This window comes from Haliotis cracherodii, unplaced genomic scaffold, assembly GCF_022045235.1.
Source record: "Haliotis cracherodii isolate W230 unplaced genomic scaffold, xgHalCrac1.p SCAF_10, whole genome shotgun sequence".
NCBI classification, from domain to species: domain Eukaryota; kingdom Metazoa; phylum Mollusca; class Gastropoda; order Lepetellida; family Haliotidae; genus Haliotis; species Haliotis cracherodii.
This window is the reverse complement of record NW_027266265.1, coordinates 41,105,499-41,126,132: the sequence shown is the minus strand read 5'-3', so window position 1 is coordinate 41,126,132 and position 20,634 is coordinate 41,105,499. Positions and strand designations below refer to the sequence as shown.

The window sequence follows — 20,634 nt, the reverse complement described above, 5'->3', positions numbered from 1 at the left end:
AGTTCGGGGGCGATTTTTTGTCGCTTCTTATCATCTGTTTTACGCTATTTTCGCTTTTAAATATAGTTTTGGTCAAGTATTTCTGATCGTGTATGTCCTAAAGTATTGAAATCTGCGAACTTGTTATGTTGACTTTACTTGCCAATTAGACCCGTGAAGATCCGAGATAGAATAGGTCTTCAGCAACTCATGCTTGTCGCAAGATGCGACTAACGGAATCGGGTGGTGCATGGATCGATGCTCATGATGTCAGTCACTGGATTGTCTGGTCCAGACTCGACTATTTACAGACCACAGTCATATAGTTGGAATATTGCTGAGAGCGGCGTTAAACAACAAACAAACAAACCAATACTTGCCACTTAAAGTCTTGCTAACAACAGGACGTCTGCTACGGATACAAACAGGTCGGGGACTACATTTCGAATAGTCTGTGCACTGACGTTCACATGTATGGCATGTCTCAGTTGCAGCCAGTGCATTGACAGAGATGGATCTCTGACGTAAGTAATGCCGTCACAACGCATAACGATCATCAGGCCTTGACGTTAATGTGGGTCTCCCTGGACGTAGTCGGTCAGGTACTCGTCCTGTTGCCCGAAAACGTTCCATTAGAGGTGAGGTGAAATTGGGTTCAACGTCGCGTCCAAGATTATTGCACTTATATAGCGACGTGCATTCACGTGTGTGTGTGCATGTGTGGCTGCTTGCACAAGTCCGGACTGATGCCGATTTATAGTGCTAGTCCACTGAGATACCATGCCACAGTTTAACATGATGCCGAGTGCCAGACAGGGTAACAACAAGTACAATCTCTTTATGTCTTTTGGTATGACGCGGCCTTCCGCTCTCCAGGCAAACGCCCTACCACCAGACCTCAGAATTGGTCTAATGCAATTAAGATCTTCTTTTGTCCTTTAATGTGTTCACAAACTATGCATATCAACAGCACTTTACAAATTCATTTTCTGTCTTGTGACTTGTATAATATAGAATTATTTTTATCTTCTTTATCTATAGGACCTTCAATAGGAAATGACACTAGGCCATGTACAGTAGACTGTGTGATCCGACACTGCATGACGCTCTACTACTATGTCATGTACAGTAGACTGTGTGATCAGACACTGATGGACACTCTACCTCTGTGTCATGTTCAGTAGACTGCGTGTGATCTGACACTGCATGCAGCTCTAGTACTATGTCATGTACAGAAGACTGTGTGATCCGACACTAAAGGACACTCTACCTCTATGTCATGTACAGTAGACTGTGTGATCCGACACTGCATGACACTCAACCGCTATGTCATGTACAGTAGACTGTGTGATCTGACACTGCATGACGCTCTGCTACTGTGTCATGTACAGTAGACTGTGTGATCCGACACTGCATGATGCTCTACTACTATGTCATGTACAGTAGACTGTGTGATCCGACACTGCATGACACTCAACTGCTATGTCATGCAGAGTAGACTGTGTGATCTGACACTGCATGACACTCTACCTCTATGTCATGTACAGTAGACTGTGTGATCCGACACTGCATGATGCTCTACTACTATGTCATGTACAGTAGACTGTGTGTGATCTGACACTGCATGATGCTCTACTACTATGTCATGTACAGTAGACTGTGTGTGATCTGACACTGCATGATGCTCTACTACTATGTCATGTACAGTAGACTGTGTGTGATCCGACACTGCATGATGCTCTACTACTATGTCATGTACAGTAGACTGTGTGTGATCTGACACTGCATGATGCTCTACTACTATGTCATGTACAGTAGACTGTGTGATCTGACACTGCATGACGCTTTACTACTGTGTCATGTACGGTAGACTGTGTGATCTGACACTGCATGACACTCTACCTCTATGTCATGTACGGTAGACTGTGTGATCTGACACTGCATGACACTCTACCTCTATGTCATGTACGGTAGACTGTGTGATCTGACACTGCATGATGCTCTACCTCTGTGTCATGTACAGTAGACTGTGTGATCTGACACTGCATGACACTCTACCTCTATGTCATGTACGGTAGACTGTGTGATCTGACACTGCATGACACTCTACCTCTATGTCATGTACAGTAGACTGTGTGATCTGACACTGCATGACACTCTACCTCTGTCATGTACGGTAGACTGTGTGATCCGACACTGCATGATGCTCTACTACTATGTCATGTACAGTAGACTGTGTGATCTGACACTGCATGACACTCTACCTCTGTGTCATGTACAGTAGACTGTGTGATCTGACACTGCATGACGCTCTACCTCTGTGTCATGTACAGTAGACTGTGTGATCTGACACTGCATGACACTCTACTACTATGTCATGTACAGTAGACTGTGTGATCTGACACTGCATGACACTCTACTACTATGTCATGTACAGTAGACTGTGTGATCTGACACTGCATGACACTCTACCTCTGTGTCATGTACAGTAGACTGTGTGATCTGACACTGCATGACACTCAACCGCTATGTCATGTACAGTAGACTGTGTGATCTGACACTGCATGACACTCTACCTCTGTGTCATGTACAGTAGACTGTGTGATCTGACACTGCATGACGCTCTACCTCTATGTCATGTACAGTAGACTGTGTGATCTGACACTGCATGACGCTCTACTACTATGTCATGTACAGTAGACTGTGTGATCTGACACTGCATGACGCTCTACCTCTGTGTCATGTACAGTAGACTGTGTGATCTGACACTGCATGACGCTCTACCTCTATGTCATGTACAGTAGACTGTGTGATCTGACACTGCATGACGCTCTACCTCTATGTCATGTACAGTAGACTGTGTGATCTGACACTGCATGACGCTCTACCTCTGTGTCATGTACAGTAGACTGTGTGATCTGACACTGCATGACGCTCTACCTCTGTGTCATGTACAGTAGACTGTGTGATCTGACACTGCATGACGCTCTACCTCTATGTCATGCAGAGTAGACTGTGTGTGATCTGACACTGCATGACGCTCTACCTCTATGTCATGCAGAGTAGACTCTGTAGACATAGAGTCTACAGTATATAGCTACAGCATGTGCTGAAGACTCAACCCGAACAAGGCCATATGTCATGATAGTTTATCTGAGATGATGTTACTTATTTTCCCTCTGTTTGTATGATTCTTAGTAATAAAATCATAAAGTATGGCCTCCAGTTCATTCCCCAGTTCCCACGAGGTCCAGAACATCATTTTCAGCAGATTAACAGGTTATGGATGACTACCAATGGCATAAGTATTGCAATTGTTTGGGTGTAAATAACAACAGATTTTGTAATTCTGTCCTTTCATTTCCATAAAAATATGCATATTAAAAATACAGTGGGCTTCTAATTGACAGTGGATCAGTGGATGCATTTCATCAGACACATATAGAAGCACACACACCACTCCATCTGACATCAGACACAGGAGATGCACACACACCACTCCATCTGACATCAGACACATGTAGATGCACACACACATCACTCCATCTGACATCTGACACATGTAGATGCACACACGCACACCACTCCATCTGACATCAGACACAGGAGATGCACACACACCACTCCATCTGACATCAGACACATGTAGATGCACACACACCACTCCATCTGACATCAGACACAGGAGATGCATGCACCATGTCTATCTGACATCAGACACATGGACACATCACATCCAGATCATCAGGCTAACATCGATGGTATCAGTGGTCCTGCCAGTCATCTCTGGCCCAGTCTGGTAGTGGTGTGCTGTATTCCCAGTCTGGGCCCTGGAACATGGACACATCACATCCAGATCATCAGCCTAACATCGATGGTATCAGTGGTCTTGCCAGTCATCTCTGGCCCAGTCTGGTATTGGTGTGCTGTATTCCCAGTCTGGGCCCTGGAACATGGACACTTCACATCCAGATCATCAGCCTAACATCGATGGTATCAGTGGTCCTGCCAGTCATCTCTGGCCCAGTCTGGTAGTGGTGTGCTGTATTCCAAGTCAGGGCCCTGGAACATGGACACATCACATCCAGATCATCAGCCTAACATCGATGGTATCAGTGGTCCTGCCAGTCATCTCTGGCCAAGTCTGGTAGTGGTGTGCTGTATTCCAAGTCAGGGCCCTGGAACATGGACACATCACATCCAGATCATCAGCCTAACATCGATGGTATCAGTGGTCCTGCCAGTCATCACTGGCCCAGTCTGGTAGTGGTGTGCTGTATTCCCAGTCAGGGCCCTGGAACATGGACAACATGGAGCATTGAGTCAGAACTGCTACTTTCCTTGGTTTACTGTCCCATGAAACAAAAGATTTCTGGCTACTTCAAATTGGTGTTTCACAACATTCCATTTATCCTTGCATCATGTCATTTAAAGCACTGACTTGTAGTTGATCTACACTTCCCAAAATAGAAATCAGTAACATCATCCAGAAAATAAAAGCTACACATATCCATCACTTTAGAAGTCTTCTCTTTCTTCCCACCCTCAACCAAAACCAAGGGATGAACATCTACCCAAAGCAAGGGAGTTAACTAACTATAAAAGTTGGAATTTCTTGCTGGCCAAACAAGTCTAAGCATAGTCCAATAAAAATCCTGTTGCAGAATTTGTATCCAGTTTGTAAACAACATGGCAACTTTCGTTTGATTTCAGGACTTACAAATCATGTGTACCGTCAACTGGGTGTCAACAGATATTTTCCAAATCTATCATGTTTTAATCAACTTGCTCAAATGATCTGATGCACTTGGTGAGGCAAGACCCCTTTTATCACAAAATAGATCACAAAATCAATCAGATATCCTGACTGGACCCTGCCATTTTGTTTGAGGTGAGGTGAGGTGAAATGGGGTGTAACGTAGTGTCCAAGATTATCGCACTTACATAGCGACGTGCATGAACGTGTGTGTGTTTGTGTGGCTGCTTGTACTAGTCCAGACTGATGCCGATATATAGTGCTAGCTCACTGAGATACCATGCCGCAATTTAACATGAATATCCCACTCAGACACCGTATACCGACCCCGAGCCGACAAGTTCTTGTTTTAGCCCCTTAATGCTAAGACCCAGACCGGGTAACACCAATTACCATCTTTTAACGTCTTTAGGTATGACGCGGCCGGGGATGGAACCCCTGACCTTCCGCTTTCCGGGCGGATGCTCTACCACTAGACCACGGAGGCGTTTTTTTGTTTTGTTTGAAGCACATGTCTGGACCAGACAATCCAGTGATCCTGGCAATGTCATAGCAATATGTTTTCCCATGAAGAGATACCGCCATGTTGTGTTTGGTAGAATTCCTAAGAGGGACCACTTACAGCGTACTTGAGAGCATGCAGGTACATGACCAGCTCCTCCTTCCTGGGGTCAACGTACTTCAGCCGACAACTAGAACAACTTGCATCTGGGATCCACTTCTCCCTGTCAAAGGGTGGGATGTCAGGACAAGGGTTCTCATCAGTTCTTGGTCTCTTGACTGGTGGTTCCTCACCGAGTCCACTCACAGCCTGTCTCTCATCAGTCTGATTACTGGCTGCATCTCCTGTACCACTACAACCTGCCCCTTCTGTACCTGACTTGCCGGTGTCACTACTGTCCACCGTCCCTTCTTCAAGTTTTGCCGCTTCAGCTAATTCCTTTAGTCTCTCGTCAAAAAGGGGGTTTGCACCCTCTGTCCAATGGCCTATGTTGTGTAGCTCCAGCATTCTATCAGATACCTGAAGATATTGAGCAAGACATATCATGACTTCTTGCTGACATGTCACAATGATGATTAGTTATTCTTTCATTGTGGTATTTCATTAGAACTATCTGCAAGACAGCAGATGTGATTCGTATTGGTTTCCCCCAATAGCAAGACTCATGATCATGGTATGTTCTGACAGACCATGTTTCAAAATCAGGGCTAATCTTGGATTCAAACAAAACCAGTCGATTCTCGGAGCTAATGGACGCAACTGAGAACAGCTCCTTCCTCCTGATATGTTCGCGCCATCACCCCTCCCTTGGACTTGTTAGGGCCCTAGACCTTGCTGTTGTAGGGAGCTCCCTATACATACCTCCTGATATGTTCACTCCATCACCCCTCCCTTGTACTTGTTAGGGCCCCAGGCCTCGCTGTTGTAGGAACCTCCCTTAACCTACCTCCTGATCTGTTCGCTCAATCACCTCTCCCTTTTACTTGTTAGAGCCCCAGGCCTCACTGTTGTAGGGACCTCCCTATACCTACCTCCTGATATGTTAGCTCCATCACCCCTCCCTTGTACTTGTTAGGGCCCTAGACCTCGCTGTTGTAGGGACCTCCCTATACCGACCTCTTGATCTGTTCGCTCCATCACCCCTCCCTTGTACTTGTTAGGGCCCTAGACCTCGCTGTTGTAGGGACCTCCCTATACCGACCTCTTGATCTGTTCGCTCCATCACCCCTCCCTTGTACTTGTTAGGGCCCTAGACCTCGCTGTTGTAGGGACCTCCCTATACCGACCTCTTGATCTGTTCGCTCCATCACCCCTCCCTTGTACTTGTTAGGGCCCTAGACCTCGCTGTTGTAGGGACCTCCCTATACATACATCCTGATGTGTTCGCTCCATCACCCCTCCCTTGTACTTGTTAGGGCCCCAGGCCTTGCTGTTGTCGGAACCTCTCTAAACCTACCTCCTGATCTGTTCGCTCCATCACCCCTCCCTTGTTCTTGTTCGGGCCCCAGGCCTCACTGTTGTAGAATGGATCATTTATGATAGGATGACCTGGAGATGAGAACAGAGTAAACATAAAAGAGTTTTCCCAACTCATACAAATCAAAAGTCTTCTACTGAATACATAAGGAATCAATGTAACTATTGGAAGTAAGGTTGCATTCTTTGAGTGAGTAGGGTCAAACACCTGCTGTATCACAGCGCGTCAGAATAGCCCAAACTGACGAAGGTTCTAGATGTTTACCATCTTGAGGAATCCCATGATCACAGATAAGTTGCTGACAAAACTTGGATCGATATCAGCAACAACTCTGGAACTTAACCCACTTTGGGTCCTATCTAGGAAGTCTGCACATAGAACACATAGAATTGATGCCTCTAGACCACTGGGCCATCCTTGTCCATGAGTTTAACGTGCTGCACTGTCTGCATGTGTCATGTGACCTACCTTCGAACTGTAGGTGTACTCTGATCTGATGGGTCCGCCCAGTGTGAGGCTGACCTGGAACATTCAGTTGACACACTCATAACACTAATGTTTGTTTGTTTGTTGTTTAACACCACACTCAGCAATATTCCAGCTATATGATGGCCATCTGTTAATAATCGAGTGTGGACCAGACAATCCAGTGATTGACATCATGAGCAATGATCCACGCAATTAGGATATGATGACATGCATCAACCAAGTCAGCGAGCCTGACCACCCGATTTGATAATCGCTTCTTACGACAAGCATTGTCGCCTTTTACGGCAAGCATGGGTTTCTGAAGACCAATTCTAACCAGAAAATTCTAACCAGAGAATGCACCCAAGCTGCCTGTGAGTCAGTAGGTAACCTAGTAGGATAACACTCACATTACCACCTCATCCTACTAGGTACTCATTCCTTGCTCCACTCGTCTCACTCATCAACCAGAGAAACAATACTCCTTACTCTTTACTGTTGCAGAGCAAGCCATCTCTTTCCATGTTGAAGAAAACAGTTGTGTGTACATAAGTTATCAGATTAATGGATTTGAATGACGAAGTAAATACTGTTCAATGTTGCAATCTGTGATATTCGAGCTGGACAAGGGCTGCCTGACTATAAACACATATGGGCCAGGCACACCAGTGCTTGCTATTATATCCCTTGTGAAGGTGATCCAAGGACAACGTATCAACAGAGATGGACAACCTTATGAAATTCTTCCAACAAGAGTGAGTTTTACAACGCTTTTAGCAATATTCCAGCAATATCACGGCGGGGGACACCAGAAATGGGCTTCACACATTGTACCCATGTGGGGAATTGAACCTGGGTCTTTGGCATAATGAGCGAATGCTTTAACCACTAGGCTACCCGACTGCCCTCTTACCACAAGAAGCAGAGTGTTGGGTGCCAATTCCACCCTGAGTGCCCCAGAGTTCTATACGTACATCTGACCACACTTGATGTGCCATTGTAACTGAGCCTCTCAAATGTTGTGTGACACGGCTTGCCATCGGGTCTGACTCGGAACAGCCCCAGCTTCTGGGAGATGACACCGATTGGCTCTCGGCACTCGATCTTCCCACTGAAACCAACCAATCAGAAGTAGGAACTTAAGACAAAACTAATATCAATATTTCCTTTGAACATTTTGAATGTTGTGATAAACTGATACAGAAAGAATGAAATACTAGTACTCATATCCCCTGTCAATGGCATGTTCAATGGAGTGTAGCGCCTGATTGCAAAAGCCGTCCCTGACTAGACTGATATCAGTGTACAATTTGATCAAGAAATATTGAATGGTCTTTGAGTTCAGCTCCCAAAACAACTGTAGCAACTGTACCCTCATTTAAACCTAATTGTACTTTGTTTTCATGGAAAACTCCTAAACAGCAAAAGGCACCAGTTCATGGCTAGACTGATATCTGTGCAAAGTTTGAGAATGTTCCAGAAACAACACGTTATTGACAGGAGGTCGGGCGGACAGGGTCTATTCCTATATCCCCTCCCACAGGTGGAGAATAATAGGGAGAACCTAGAGTCTCATCAGCAGAAAAACCTAAGGCCAGGCTTTTTTTTATTTTTAGGATTATGGATTTTTCAGCTCAAAGTCTAGGGTTGGAGGAGGGAGAAAAAGAAAAAGAAAAAAAAAGAGCCAGATGCATTTTTTTTAATGCAGAATGCCTCTGGCATACTTTATGAACATATTCTGTGTTCAAAAGACCACCATTTGTGATGATAAAGCCGCTTGTAACAATAAAAATTCTACCACTTACAACACAGACAATTGTCAAGGGAGGCTATTCATGTTCGGCTTCGAGATCAACAACAATTGATAATGTACCTCTTTACTAGTTTACAACGGTATATTCATGCGTTTCTTATTAAAAGGTGATGATAACAAATAAAATAACTGACTACGTCGCTATCGGCGGGGAAAAAAATATATGGAAATCTGATTATTTTTTTAACATTTTCTCAAAAATTAGAGTTGGCGGGTCCGTAATCCGAAAATATAAAACGCCTGGCCTACAGGTCGCTGGGACCTTAATTAAAAACACTGGCAATTGATAATGAAGGTGATACATGGTGAGAAATGAAGCTTAGCGGCAGGTATTTTCATACCGACATAATATATAGATGTATAGATTATTAAGCATGAACACAGAGATATTGAACATGTAATAGACGGGGCATGAAACCCTCTGAAACCTAAACATTTACATAAGTAATGAAGTCTCACATACGGCTATATTCTTTATGAAAAAATCTGCTTTGGAAGCAGTTTTGGAAGTTTTTAAGAAAATACTGAACAAGCATTAATCAGAAAAGTTCTGATGGATGGATGGAAGGAAGGAAGGATGGATGGAAGGAAGGAAGGAAGGATGATGGAAGGAAGGAAGCATGGAAGGAAGAAAGGAAGGAAGGATGGAAGGAAGGAAGGATGGAAGGTTTGATGGAAGGAAGGATGGAAGGATGGATGGAAGGAAGGAAGGATGGAAGGATGGATGGAAGGAAGGATGGAAGGATGGATGGATGGAAGGAAGGATGGATGGAAGGAAGGAAGGATGGAAGGAAGGAAGGAAGGAAGGAAGGATGGAAGGATGGAAGGAAGGAAGGAAGGATGGAAGGAAGGAAGGATGGAAGGAAGGAAGGATGGATGGATGGAAGGAAGGAAGGAAGGAAGGAAGGAAGGATGGATGGAAGGAAGGAAGCATGGAAGGAAGAAAGGAAGGAAGGAAGGATGGAAGGAAGGAAGGAAGGATGGAAGGAAGGAAGGATGGAAGGATGGATGGAAGGAAGGATGGAAGGATGGATGGATGGAAGGAAGGATGGATGGAAGGAAGGAAGGATGGAAGGATGGAAGGAAGGATGGAAGGAAGGAAGGAAGGAAGGAAGGAAGGATGGATGGAAGGATGGAAGGAAGGAAGGATGGAAGGAAGGAAGGAAGGAAGGATGGAAGGAAGGATGGAAGGATGGATGGAAGGAAGGAAGGATGGAAGGATGGATGAAAGGAAGGAAGGATGGATGGAAGGAAGGAAGAAAGGAAGGAAGGAAGGAAGGATGGATGGATGGAAGGAAGGAAGGAAGGAAGGAAGGATGGATGGGATGGATGGTAAATGACGGAAACGTGACATAAACTTCTGTTTCAGTATTTAATGGGACATTTTTAAGATATAACACTGAATCACCTACTCAGGAAACTTGCCAACCACTCGACAGACATATTCCTTCTGTACTTCTCTCTTCAATACCTGGTCCTCCAACACCTTCGTCTTCTGCGTTGTCTTCCCCATTATCAGCACACCAGAGGTCAGTCTGTCCAGCCGGTAGATGTCTGCAACACATACGGTCAAGTGATTAAGGTCAGTCTGTCCAGTCGGTAGATGTCTGCAACACTCACGGTCAAGTCATTGAGGTCAGTCTGTCCAGCTAGTAGATGTCTGCAACACATACGGTCAAGTGATTAAGGTCAGTCTGTCCAGCCGGTAGATGCCTGCGACACTCACGGTCAAGTCATTGAGGTCAGTCTGTCCAGGCGGTAGATGTCTGCAACACTCACGGTCAAGTGATTGAGGTCAGTCTGTCCAGCCGGTAGATGTCTGCAACACATATGGTCAAGCGATTTAGATCAGTCCGTCCAGCTGGTAGATGTCTGCAACACATATGGTCAAGTTATTGAGGTCAGTCTGTCCAGGCGGTAGATGTCTGCAACACACACTGTCAAGTGATTGAGGTCTGTCCGTCCAGCCAATAGATGTCTGCAACACACACTGTCAAGTGATTGAGGCCAGTCTGTCCAGCGGGTAGATGTCTGCAACACATATGGTCAAGTTATTGAGGTCAGTCTGTCCAGGCGGTAGATGTCTGCAACACACACTGTCAAGTGATTGAGGCCAGTCTGTCCAGCGGGTAGATGTCTGCAACACATATGGTCAAGAGATTGAGGTCAGTCCGTCCAGTTGGTAGATGTCTGCAACACACACGATCAAGTGATTGAGGCCAGTCTGTCCAGCTAGTAGATGTCTGCAACATACACTGTCAATGACTGAGGTCAGTCTGTCCAGGCGGTAGATGTCTGCAACACATATGGTCAAGTGATTGAGGTCAGTCTGTCCAGGCGGTAGATGTCTGCAACACATAAGGTCAAGTGATTGAGGTCAGTCTGTCCAGCCTGTAGATGTCTGCAACACACACGGTCAAGTGATTGAGGTCAGTCTGTCCAGTCGGTAGATGTCTGCAACACATGTGGTCAAGAGCTTGAGGTCAGCCCTGATATACTCACTCCTCAAGTTAGAGCACTCTTGCTGTTTGCCTTGATATACTCACTCCTCAAGTTAGAGCACCCCAGCTGCTGGCCCAGGATAAAGACGACCGAGTTGTGTCTGTACTTGCCACAAGGGTGGCATGGAATGGAGGACGGCTTGTTTATGACGATCAAGTCATCATTTTCTGCAATTACCTCAATAGGACAGCCCACAACAGGGTTCTCGTGTCTGAAGGAGGAGCATCAACATGTGAGACAACATAGAAACCAGGATTTTCATTTGTCTACTGAGTCAACTTTGAGCAGGTAAGAAACACTGTTGATTTGAACCAATAATACCATATACAGAGTCTGGATACTACCATATACAGAGTCTGGATACTACCTTATACAGAGCCTGGATACTACCATATACAGAGCCTGGATACTACCTGATACAGAGCCTGGATATTACCATCTACAGAGCCTGGATACTACCATATACAGAGCCTGGATACTACCATCTACAGAGCCTGGATACTACCATCTACAGAGCCTAGATACTATCATATACAGAGCCTGGATACTACCTTATACAGAGCCTGGATATTACCATCTACATTGCCTGGATACTACCATATACAGAGCCTGAATACTACCATCTACAGAGCCTAGATACTACCATATACCAAGCCTGGATACTACCTTATACAGAGCCTGGATACTACCATATGTACAGAGCCTGAATACTACTATCTACAGAGCCTGGATACTACCATATACAGAGTCTGGCTACTACTATATGTGAGTTGTGTTGACTAGGTATAGTACGTACCTGTGGACCTTATGTGCTATTAGTTCACTGTCTCGTAGAATGTGACCCCCTTGTACCTTTTTTCCATTGACAGTCAGGTTACCACTGCTAATTGCATTGATCTGCACAAGTGAAACATGAGACATGTGAAACAAATTTACCAACATCAGAAGCTTAGTGATATATTAACTTTACTATTAATCAAATATCGATCTACATTTGTGGAAACCACATCTCATCCAGAAGAAAAAATAAATACAGATTGCACCAGATTGCAGTGGTGCATGACCCATTATTTAGGTGGTAACCATGGTGATTCTGGAATGTGTTCGGGTGTAATGTTTTATTGAAACTGGGAACTCTTTTCAGAGGAAACATCTCCACACCAGGATCAAAACGGGAAGGAAGCAATGCATAGTGTGAGATAGAATAAGTTTAAAAATGAACTTCTGCAGACCCGCAGTTAATAAATCTATTGCTAAATATCAACTAGGATTACTCACTAAATGTTTAATATTGAATTTGATGAAATTTTATTGTTTTTCTTAGCCATGGTATTTTTTATAAACGTAAATGTTTCTTTAGCAGATTATGATTCATTTAGTATCGATATTCTTTATTTGTATTGATACAGTATCAACATTAAAGAAGAACATATACATCGACATTGCGATATACGACGTCATCCAAATGTAGTGATTTCCCAGCATTACCTGCTGGCTAAGTAGACTCACATAATCCTCTTCTGAATAAGCCTTGAACTCTGACTTGATAACATCCAGGATTGACCTACCCAGCCAGCGCTGCTTCACGTATGAGGTGAACGTGTAATAGTAGGGGTATACTTTCCTCAAACCTATAAACACACAGGAAACAAGTAAACCACAAGCACACTTGCAAGAAACGAATATTTTTCACAATAAACTGATGACAGTTTTCACAACAGTCTGACTAAAACATGTAAAGTAAATTTCCTGCAGGCAATAAGGACCCATACAAATTTGACTGGCCCGACACGAGATCTACCTGCCACGGGCCTATGGGCAGCGCTGACCGTATTCGACGTAATAAGCGCCCCGCTCTAATAAGCGCCCACGGCGATATTTGCTAATATATTGGCTAGTGAACAATCTCAATTAGCACCCCTTCCGATTGATCAATGTACACAATATTCCAACATGAGCCCCCTATTTCTAATTTTGAGAGCGCCCTGGGCACTTATTAAGTCGACCACAGTATTTCACTTTGCGCAAGGGGGCACACCTTTCAAACTGATAACTCAAACATTAGCATGATTACAGAACAGTTGGCAGCCTACCTGCATTGTTTTATATTTTACCATAGGACCAATGGTTTCTGTTCAGGCATATTCTTGTGTGACCAATAGTATTGGTTTTTTTAAAAGCGCTTCTTCAAAATCTAATGAACGTTACATAATGTCATCAGCATCCCTTCCCAAATATTCTGTCACATAGCCAAACATTCAAATGTTATCCTTGCTTCTACTTTTCAGAATCACGATGTGACATGATACATGGGCGGATTCAGCTATTTTGAAAAAAGGGGGGGGATGCACAATTAAGATCTATTTATTGTCTTTGGTGGTAATTTATACAGAAATAAAGATTTTTTTCGAAATAAAAAGGGGAGGTGCGCACCCCAACTCTGTATCCGCCCATGTGATAGTACATGACATTCCACACCATGACCATGATGACAGTATAACAACTGTTAATATTGGTAGTATTGGGCCTTGTCAAGATAGGACAATATGTCTGTGTCCATGCAAGATGTACCATTCTCATAGTAGTAGTCTGTTTCTTCATACAGATCGGCTGCAAACCCTGGTTCGGGGGCATTAGGCTTTTTAGACTTTGGCTTCTTCTTATCATGTTTCTTCCATCTCTCCATTCTTTCAAACTGAAAAAAAAGACTGATATGAGTTAGCTATGCTTAGCGATAAACCGCGATGGGATCCTACAGTGAAAGCATGACCCTACATCACATAGCCGAGAACACCACCTTCATAAATCCTATTCAGACGGTGATGGCAATTACCCTCACATTTTTCTAAAAAAAAAAAAAAAATATTTCCCGCAGGTTTGTGACTGAAAAGTTGATATCGCTGTACTACCAGATAACTTCCCTAATATACACATAATTGTCATAATATTATTACCACAACTTGAGGTAATAACATAGCGCTAACCCATTCACTACATGTTTCGACGGTAACCACAAGCTGCAATGTTGATATGGTGTGTGCATGTGCTAGATTGCTCTTGTCTGTTTCTGCATGGGTTTTCTACAAGCTGTATGTTGTTCTCTCTGCTAGCAGAAAACACGCTAGGTTATATTGTGATCAGTACTTATTGTTTGACAGGTCGTAACAGTACTGTATAACAATGTCAGCTTGGTATTACCTGAATACCCCGACATCCTCAAATATGTTTAACAAAATTCAATGAACTTTGAGTATCTTTTTCAACATTCCAAGCAGAACATAGTTCAACAGTTAGTTCAGATACTGTGCAAGGAATTACCTGGACCCCCACTTAACAGATCTTTATATTTTTTGCCTGTGCATGATCATTCAACCTTAGGCAAGAAAATATAGCTGTATAGACTAGGGATCAGGGTAACTACCCAGCTAACACATAACATTTTCAAAAGGTTTCATTGTATTTTTAAAAAAAAATTTTTTTTTGTCAAAACCTTTTATTAACATTTTAGAAATGTTTTACAGCTATTCAAAATGTTATTGAAATGTTTTTAAAATGTTATTCAAGAACATCATGCTCAAACATAGGCGAAACTATTTCATAACATGTTATTACAATGTTTTCAACACGTTGCAGAAATGTTTTGCCAGAACATATTTAATGAAATGTTATCATCATGTTTTAAATACATTGTGTACACATATATGTAAAATCATCCGAATAAGGTGTAAATGACTTATAATTATTCAAAATGTAATTGAAATGTTTTTAAAATGTTTTTCAAGAACATCATGCTAAAACATAGGCAAAACTATTTTACAACATGTTATTACAATGTTTTCAACACGTTGCAGAAATGGTATGCCAGAAACTATTTCATGAAATGTTATTGAAATGATTTTTAAATGTTATTCAAGAACATCATGCTGTAACATAGACGATACTGTTTCATAACATGTTATTACAATGTTTTCAACACAATGCAGAAATTTTATGCAAGAACATATTTTCATGAAATGTTATTGCCATGTATTATAGTGAGTACTGATTACGACCCCAACAGCCTATAGTTGAACACAAGTTTCCAAGCTAGCACACTCCTTTATCAAAATGCTGTGGATTGTTAATGCAGTAATAGAACATATTCACAACAGTAACAGTTTAATCTGTAGACTAAATGTCTAAAGAAAATATAGCAGATATGAGTCAGACAAAACTTCACATGATTTGTTTGTTGCTGATCACAGACAGTGTCACAGGCTATTACATTTAGTAATGCATATTTTGTGCGGGAGGCCGTGGAGAAGTTCATAAATGTAGATCTATGGTAAAACACGCATTCTCTCACATTTAATTATTTTTCATGACTAGTTATTAAAATGTCTTAAAACGTTTTGGAAAAGTTATCACAAAAATAAATGTTTTGAACATGTTCTTAATTCGTTTGTAAAAACTGATACCAGGCAAACGTTTCAAAAACAATTTTAATATGTTGTGACAAAATTCCTTGTCTCGTGAAAAGACGTCAGGTTAGGCAATACCATTCCTGAAAGCCTAACAACTGCACACCAACCTACACAATATATAATGATCAAAGTGAAAATTTTAATGTGTATATGCAGAAAATATATTCCCTTATGTACTTGAACAATCATCAAATTCACATCAGCAATGAATGACTTTTAGCCGTGTTGAATGCAGAGCGTAACTTGTATTTATAGCCTCTTCCAGAGGTCAGCTTGTGGCATATCACATTGTGTAGAAATACAGAGTAACACTGTTGTACTTAAGTTGGCTAATACAACAAGGTGTTTCTCACGGCCTTGTAATGTTAATGTCACGGTTTGTTTGATACAAAGTTCTTGTCAAATATGATCTATCGTTGCAATCCATTGTTAGTAATAGTCGCATTATTAAATGTGGCATTGAAATGAAGTTCACAATGCATAAAGGCCCTGGTGTAAACAACTATGAAAAAACAGTAGTAGTAGTTTATTAAAGTGTCACACGCACAATATAAAATCGATGCACATAAGACAAAAGGTGTATGGAGTGCGTCCAGCCAGACATTGGCTTATGAGACACTATATACAATATAAACAAAATATATATATAACATATATAATGTGAGAGGTGGGAAATTTAGCCCATGTCAGCCTGTGTGTGTATGGGAAGGCCCATTGGCGACAAAGTTTAAATTCTGAGTTTTTGATACATTTATTAACTTCCTTAGGATGTAACCATGAAAACAGCAATTTTGAATTTTGGAAATATCTATGACAGAGACTGGCCACAGCATGGAGCGTTTCTAGACAAATGGGTTTCCAGAATTAAAATAATGTTATGAACCTATATAATATATTTCATCTCTGGATTACCGGTAACAATATAATGCTTATTGTTCAAGTTATAACTTTGTTATAATGTGGAACATTGTTGTTTTCGCTGCAACCAAGGGCAAAAGGAGACAACAGTATTCCAGGAGATACACACGGAAATGTTAGGTATATTGAGGAATACACCAAATAGACCAAGGGCTGTGAATGATGCAAATGTAAGTGCAGAAACTGTTGTTAAATACCATGAGCTACTAGATTAAGTATCTTTTGAGGGTTTTGTGGCTCTAAAAGGATTTGTATCTGCACTCAGCCACTGACTGTTAAGTGGGTTGGGGTGTATTCAATGTGGGATGTATTCAATGAGATGCATGATACTGTAATACTATTATAGTTACCACAAAAATTTATCTGTCTCTGAATGAATATTAAAATATGTTTCTACAAAACACCTACTGATAAAACGTTATCTTAAATGGAATATTTTCTCTTCAGTTGGATGTATCTATAATCATGATAATATATAATGTTCATAGAAAACGTTACTTAAATGTTTCCAGAACCATACAAATTCGCATGAATAAAACGTTTCCAAAAGTATTTCTGGAATATTTCACGTACAATTTAGAAACGTTACAATCAAATGGAACCATAAATTATCACGTGGAGAAAACATTTTCTTTTTAATTTCCAGAACGTTTCGTAAAATGTTTTAGGGATGTTTTTATAACATGTTTGTGTTAGCTGGGTACCTACACAGACAATTCCCCACTGCCCATTACCCCAAGAGTAATCGGACAATTCCCCACACCCAACCATAACTGAGAACACTTAAGACAATTGCAGATTTAAAGTGCAGATGAAACCATGTTCTTTTTCCATGTCATGTTGTTTTTCTCAGCACTTTATCAAAGAAGTATTACAATAATGGGCTTGTGTATCTTATAATTACTTTGATGAAATTTGAAATTTGAACATTATGTACAGATTACATACAGGTCTCAGCAACTTGTTGTTTTACATTTTGGGTGCATGGACTAGGATGAGATGAAGGGAGCATGCAAATGTTTTCAATAGTTTCTAACCATGTTAACTAGCCGAGGAAATTGGAAATAAATCAAATGATCACAATAGGGATATATGTGACAGATCTGACCATGCTGACTGGGTCACAATCAAAAGTGAACAGACTTATAACCTGTGAACCTTTTCAATGAGGTGAGGTGAAATTGGGTTTAACGTCGCGTCCAAGATTATTGCACTTATATAGCGACGTGCATGCACGTGTGTGTGTGGCTGCTTGTACTAGTCCGGACTGATGCCGATTTATAGTGCTAGCACACTGAGATATCATGCCGCAGTTTAACATGAATACCCCACTCAGACACAGTGTACTGACTCCGAGCCGACCAGTCCTTGTTTTAGACCTTTAATGCCGAGCGCCAGACAGGGTAACAACAAGTACCATCTTGTAACGTCTTTTGGTATGACGCGGCCGGGGATCGAACCCCCGGACCTTCCGCTCTCCGGGCAGACGCTCTACAAGACCACGGAGGCGGTCCCTTTTCAATGAACAGTTTGAAAGGACTGAAGAAATTGGAGAGTGAGAGAGTGTGCCAAAAAGCGTTATCAATACATCATATGGTCACTTGTCTCTTGTTACTTAGCTACCTATTAATATTAGCAATGATTAGATGTGGCAAAATGTCCATGCGAGGGAATTGCCAGTGGGGTTTTGTCCATGCAGGGAATTTTCTGCATGGGAAAATGTCCTACACTCCTTTGACCTGAGACCTCCTTCGTGGCCTACGGGTAGAGCATCCACCCGGAGAGTGGAGAATAAAAGGTTTGATCCCCAGCCCTGTCATACCAAAAGACATTATGAAAATGGTACTTCGTTGTTGGCATTAAGGGGCTAAAACAATGACATATCAGGTCGGAGTCAGTATGCTGTGTCTGAGTGGGGTATTCATGTTAAACTGTGGCATGATATCTCAGTGGGCTAGCACTATATAATCTGCATTAGTCCTGACTAGTACAAGCTGCCATACACAATGCATGCATGCACGTCGCTATATAAATGCAGATAATCGTGGACCGTGACGTTGAACCCCATTTCACCTCACCAGTCACCTGTTGAATAGCACCCATTAAAGGCAAGGTTCTCGTCAATAAAGATCCTGTTTATAGCTACTTTATTTGACTCACAGCTGGTGGCACCCGTGATGATGCCTAATTTGTCAAGATTCTTGACAATTATCATTGCCAGTATGATGAAAAGAAATTATCTGATCAAGCGTGATACGACTTCAAAAGATGAAACAGCGTCGTGTCCGCATTCAAGCAAGTCAATTTTGCATGTTTACCTTTTTCAATCCTCTTTTCGACAGTGTCGCTTTGTATTCTTCAAGCGAGTGGTTCGGGTCTTGAAATTTATACTTTTTATTCTTATCTCGACCGTGATGGTGTCGGTGACCATCTCGCTCTGAAGCGGAATGGCCCCCTGTGTCCCCGGCATTCATTTCTTGTTTCCTATTCGACTCCTGTGTTAATCCTCTGGCGCCGAATAGTCTTAGGACACCCGTTCTGTGCCCGTTGTACAAACTGTTGCCTAATTTCGTAAAACTAAAAGTTGATAGTAAATGTGGCCCAACTATCGAGAAGAGACCTCTCAGCCTCATTCATGAACTCTGGGAGTGAGTTATAGGAACATGCGTTTTTTTCTTGTTAATCGGGAAAGTTGTCATGACTGAAATAAGAAACACAACCATTCACACACGGTTTCGTATGGAAGTCGCCATCTTAGATAAAGGGAGGTAACCGCCTTTTGTCGCATTATTATCTCCCTTTGCAATTTAAGCGATGTTTTTTTGTGGCAAAAGGACAAGGTAATGATAAAGACACCTTCTGGCCCACGGGATCTGCATAATTTAAGGAAAGGACAAAACATTTAGAAAATATATCATCAAAAAAATTATCAGATGTGTTCATATGAAAATGTGATTTTGTTCATTTCAACCTCTGCATGTGAACTTGTGACAACAGTAATTGCCAATGCTAAAATATGTCCAAAGAATGTTTAAGGGATTTTGTGGAAGACTTTTACTCTAGTGTCAATGCAAATATGACGAAGTCTTTGACAAAAGATTATTTTCTATGGAGTCGTAGATACAATTAGTACAAACTTTTACCAGAAGTAAAAGATTCTTTTTGGGTGAGAGACTTGTTCACATTTAGATTGGGGCGGTGGGGTAGCCTTGTGGTTAAAGCATCTGCTCGTCATCATGGTCATGCCGAAAGGCCCGGGTTCGATTCCTCACATGGGAACCTTTTTTATGAAGCCCATTTCTGGTGTCCCACTCCTTGATATTGCTGGAATATGGCTAAAAGTGGCATAAAAACCCACCTCACTCACTCATATTTAGATTGTCTGTTGAACATGCTGAAGTTCGAAAATAAGCCTTTATAGCTCAGTTTTATTTTATCATTTAAGAAGTCCAACCTTGCAATCGTTACAAAGAAATAAGGCAGATTGTCAGCTAATAGAACATATCTGATAACTTTCATAACAATGTGCCCATGTTATCCACAGTTAAGATTTGACAATTGAGGGCATAAGAGACCCTCATCCTTCCTGCCCCTTTTATTTAAAATATTGATGTCAGGAAACAATGAGCTTTGTTTGCATAGATGGCTGTATGTGGTAGCACACATGCAAGATGTGTCATTTCACAAAGTATGTGTACAGCTTGTAAAGGCAAGACCATTTTTCTTCATGTTTTCCTGGTGAAATTGCTCTGAACA

At 42.0% G+C, this 20,634-nt stretch overlaps 1 protein-coding gene across 1 annotated transcript; it reads right to left on the bottom strand.

Moving 5' to 3' along the window:
• Positions 1-3,821: 3,821 nt before the first annotated feature.
• On the bottom strand, positions 3,822-19,623 carry LOC139450640 (pseudouridylate synthase RPUSD2-like). The gene is made up of 11 exons (XM_071232429.1): positions 19,197-19,623; positions 14,069-14,192; positions 13,007-13,128; positions 12,294-12,394; positions 11,542-11,708; positions 10,408-10,549; positions 8,157-8,293; positions 7,183-7,236; positions 6,694-6,785; positions 5,358-5,756; positions 3,822-4,273 (listed from the first exon to the last, which is right to left on the bottom strand). The coding sequence occupies exons 1-11, from the start codon at positions 19,509-19,511 to the stop codon at positions 4,208-4,210; spliced, it is 1,719 nt and encodes a 572-aa protein (XP_071088530.1). The 5' UTR covers positions 19,512-19,623; the 3' UTR covers positions 3,822-4,207.
• Between the last annotated feature and the right edge of the window lie 1,011 nt (positions 19,624-20,634).

Bases quoted from the DNA above. Each gene is read 5' to 3' on its own strand.
- LOC139450640 (XM_071232429.1), bottom strand. From the start codon at position 19,511: ATGAGGCTGAGAGGTCTCTTCTCGATAGTTGGGCCACATTTACTATCA. The intron at 7,237-8,156 runs GTACGTATAGAA...TGAATGTTCCAG, and splicing joins CACATCAAGTGTGGTCAGAT to GTCAGCCTCACACTGGGCGG. The intron at 6,786-7,182 runs GTAGGTCACATG...TCTCATCTCCAG, and splicing joins AGTACACCTACAGTTCGAAG to GTCATCCTATCATAAATGAT.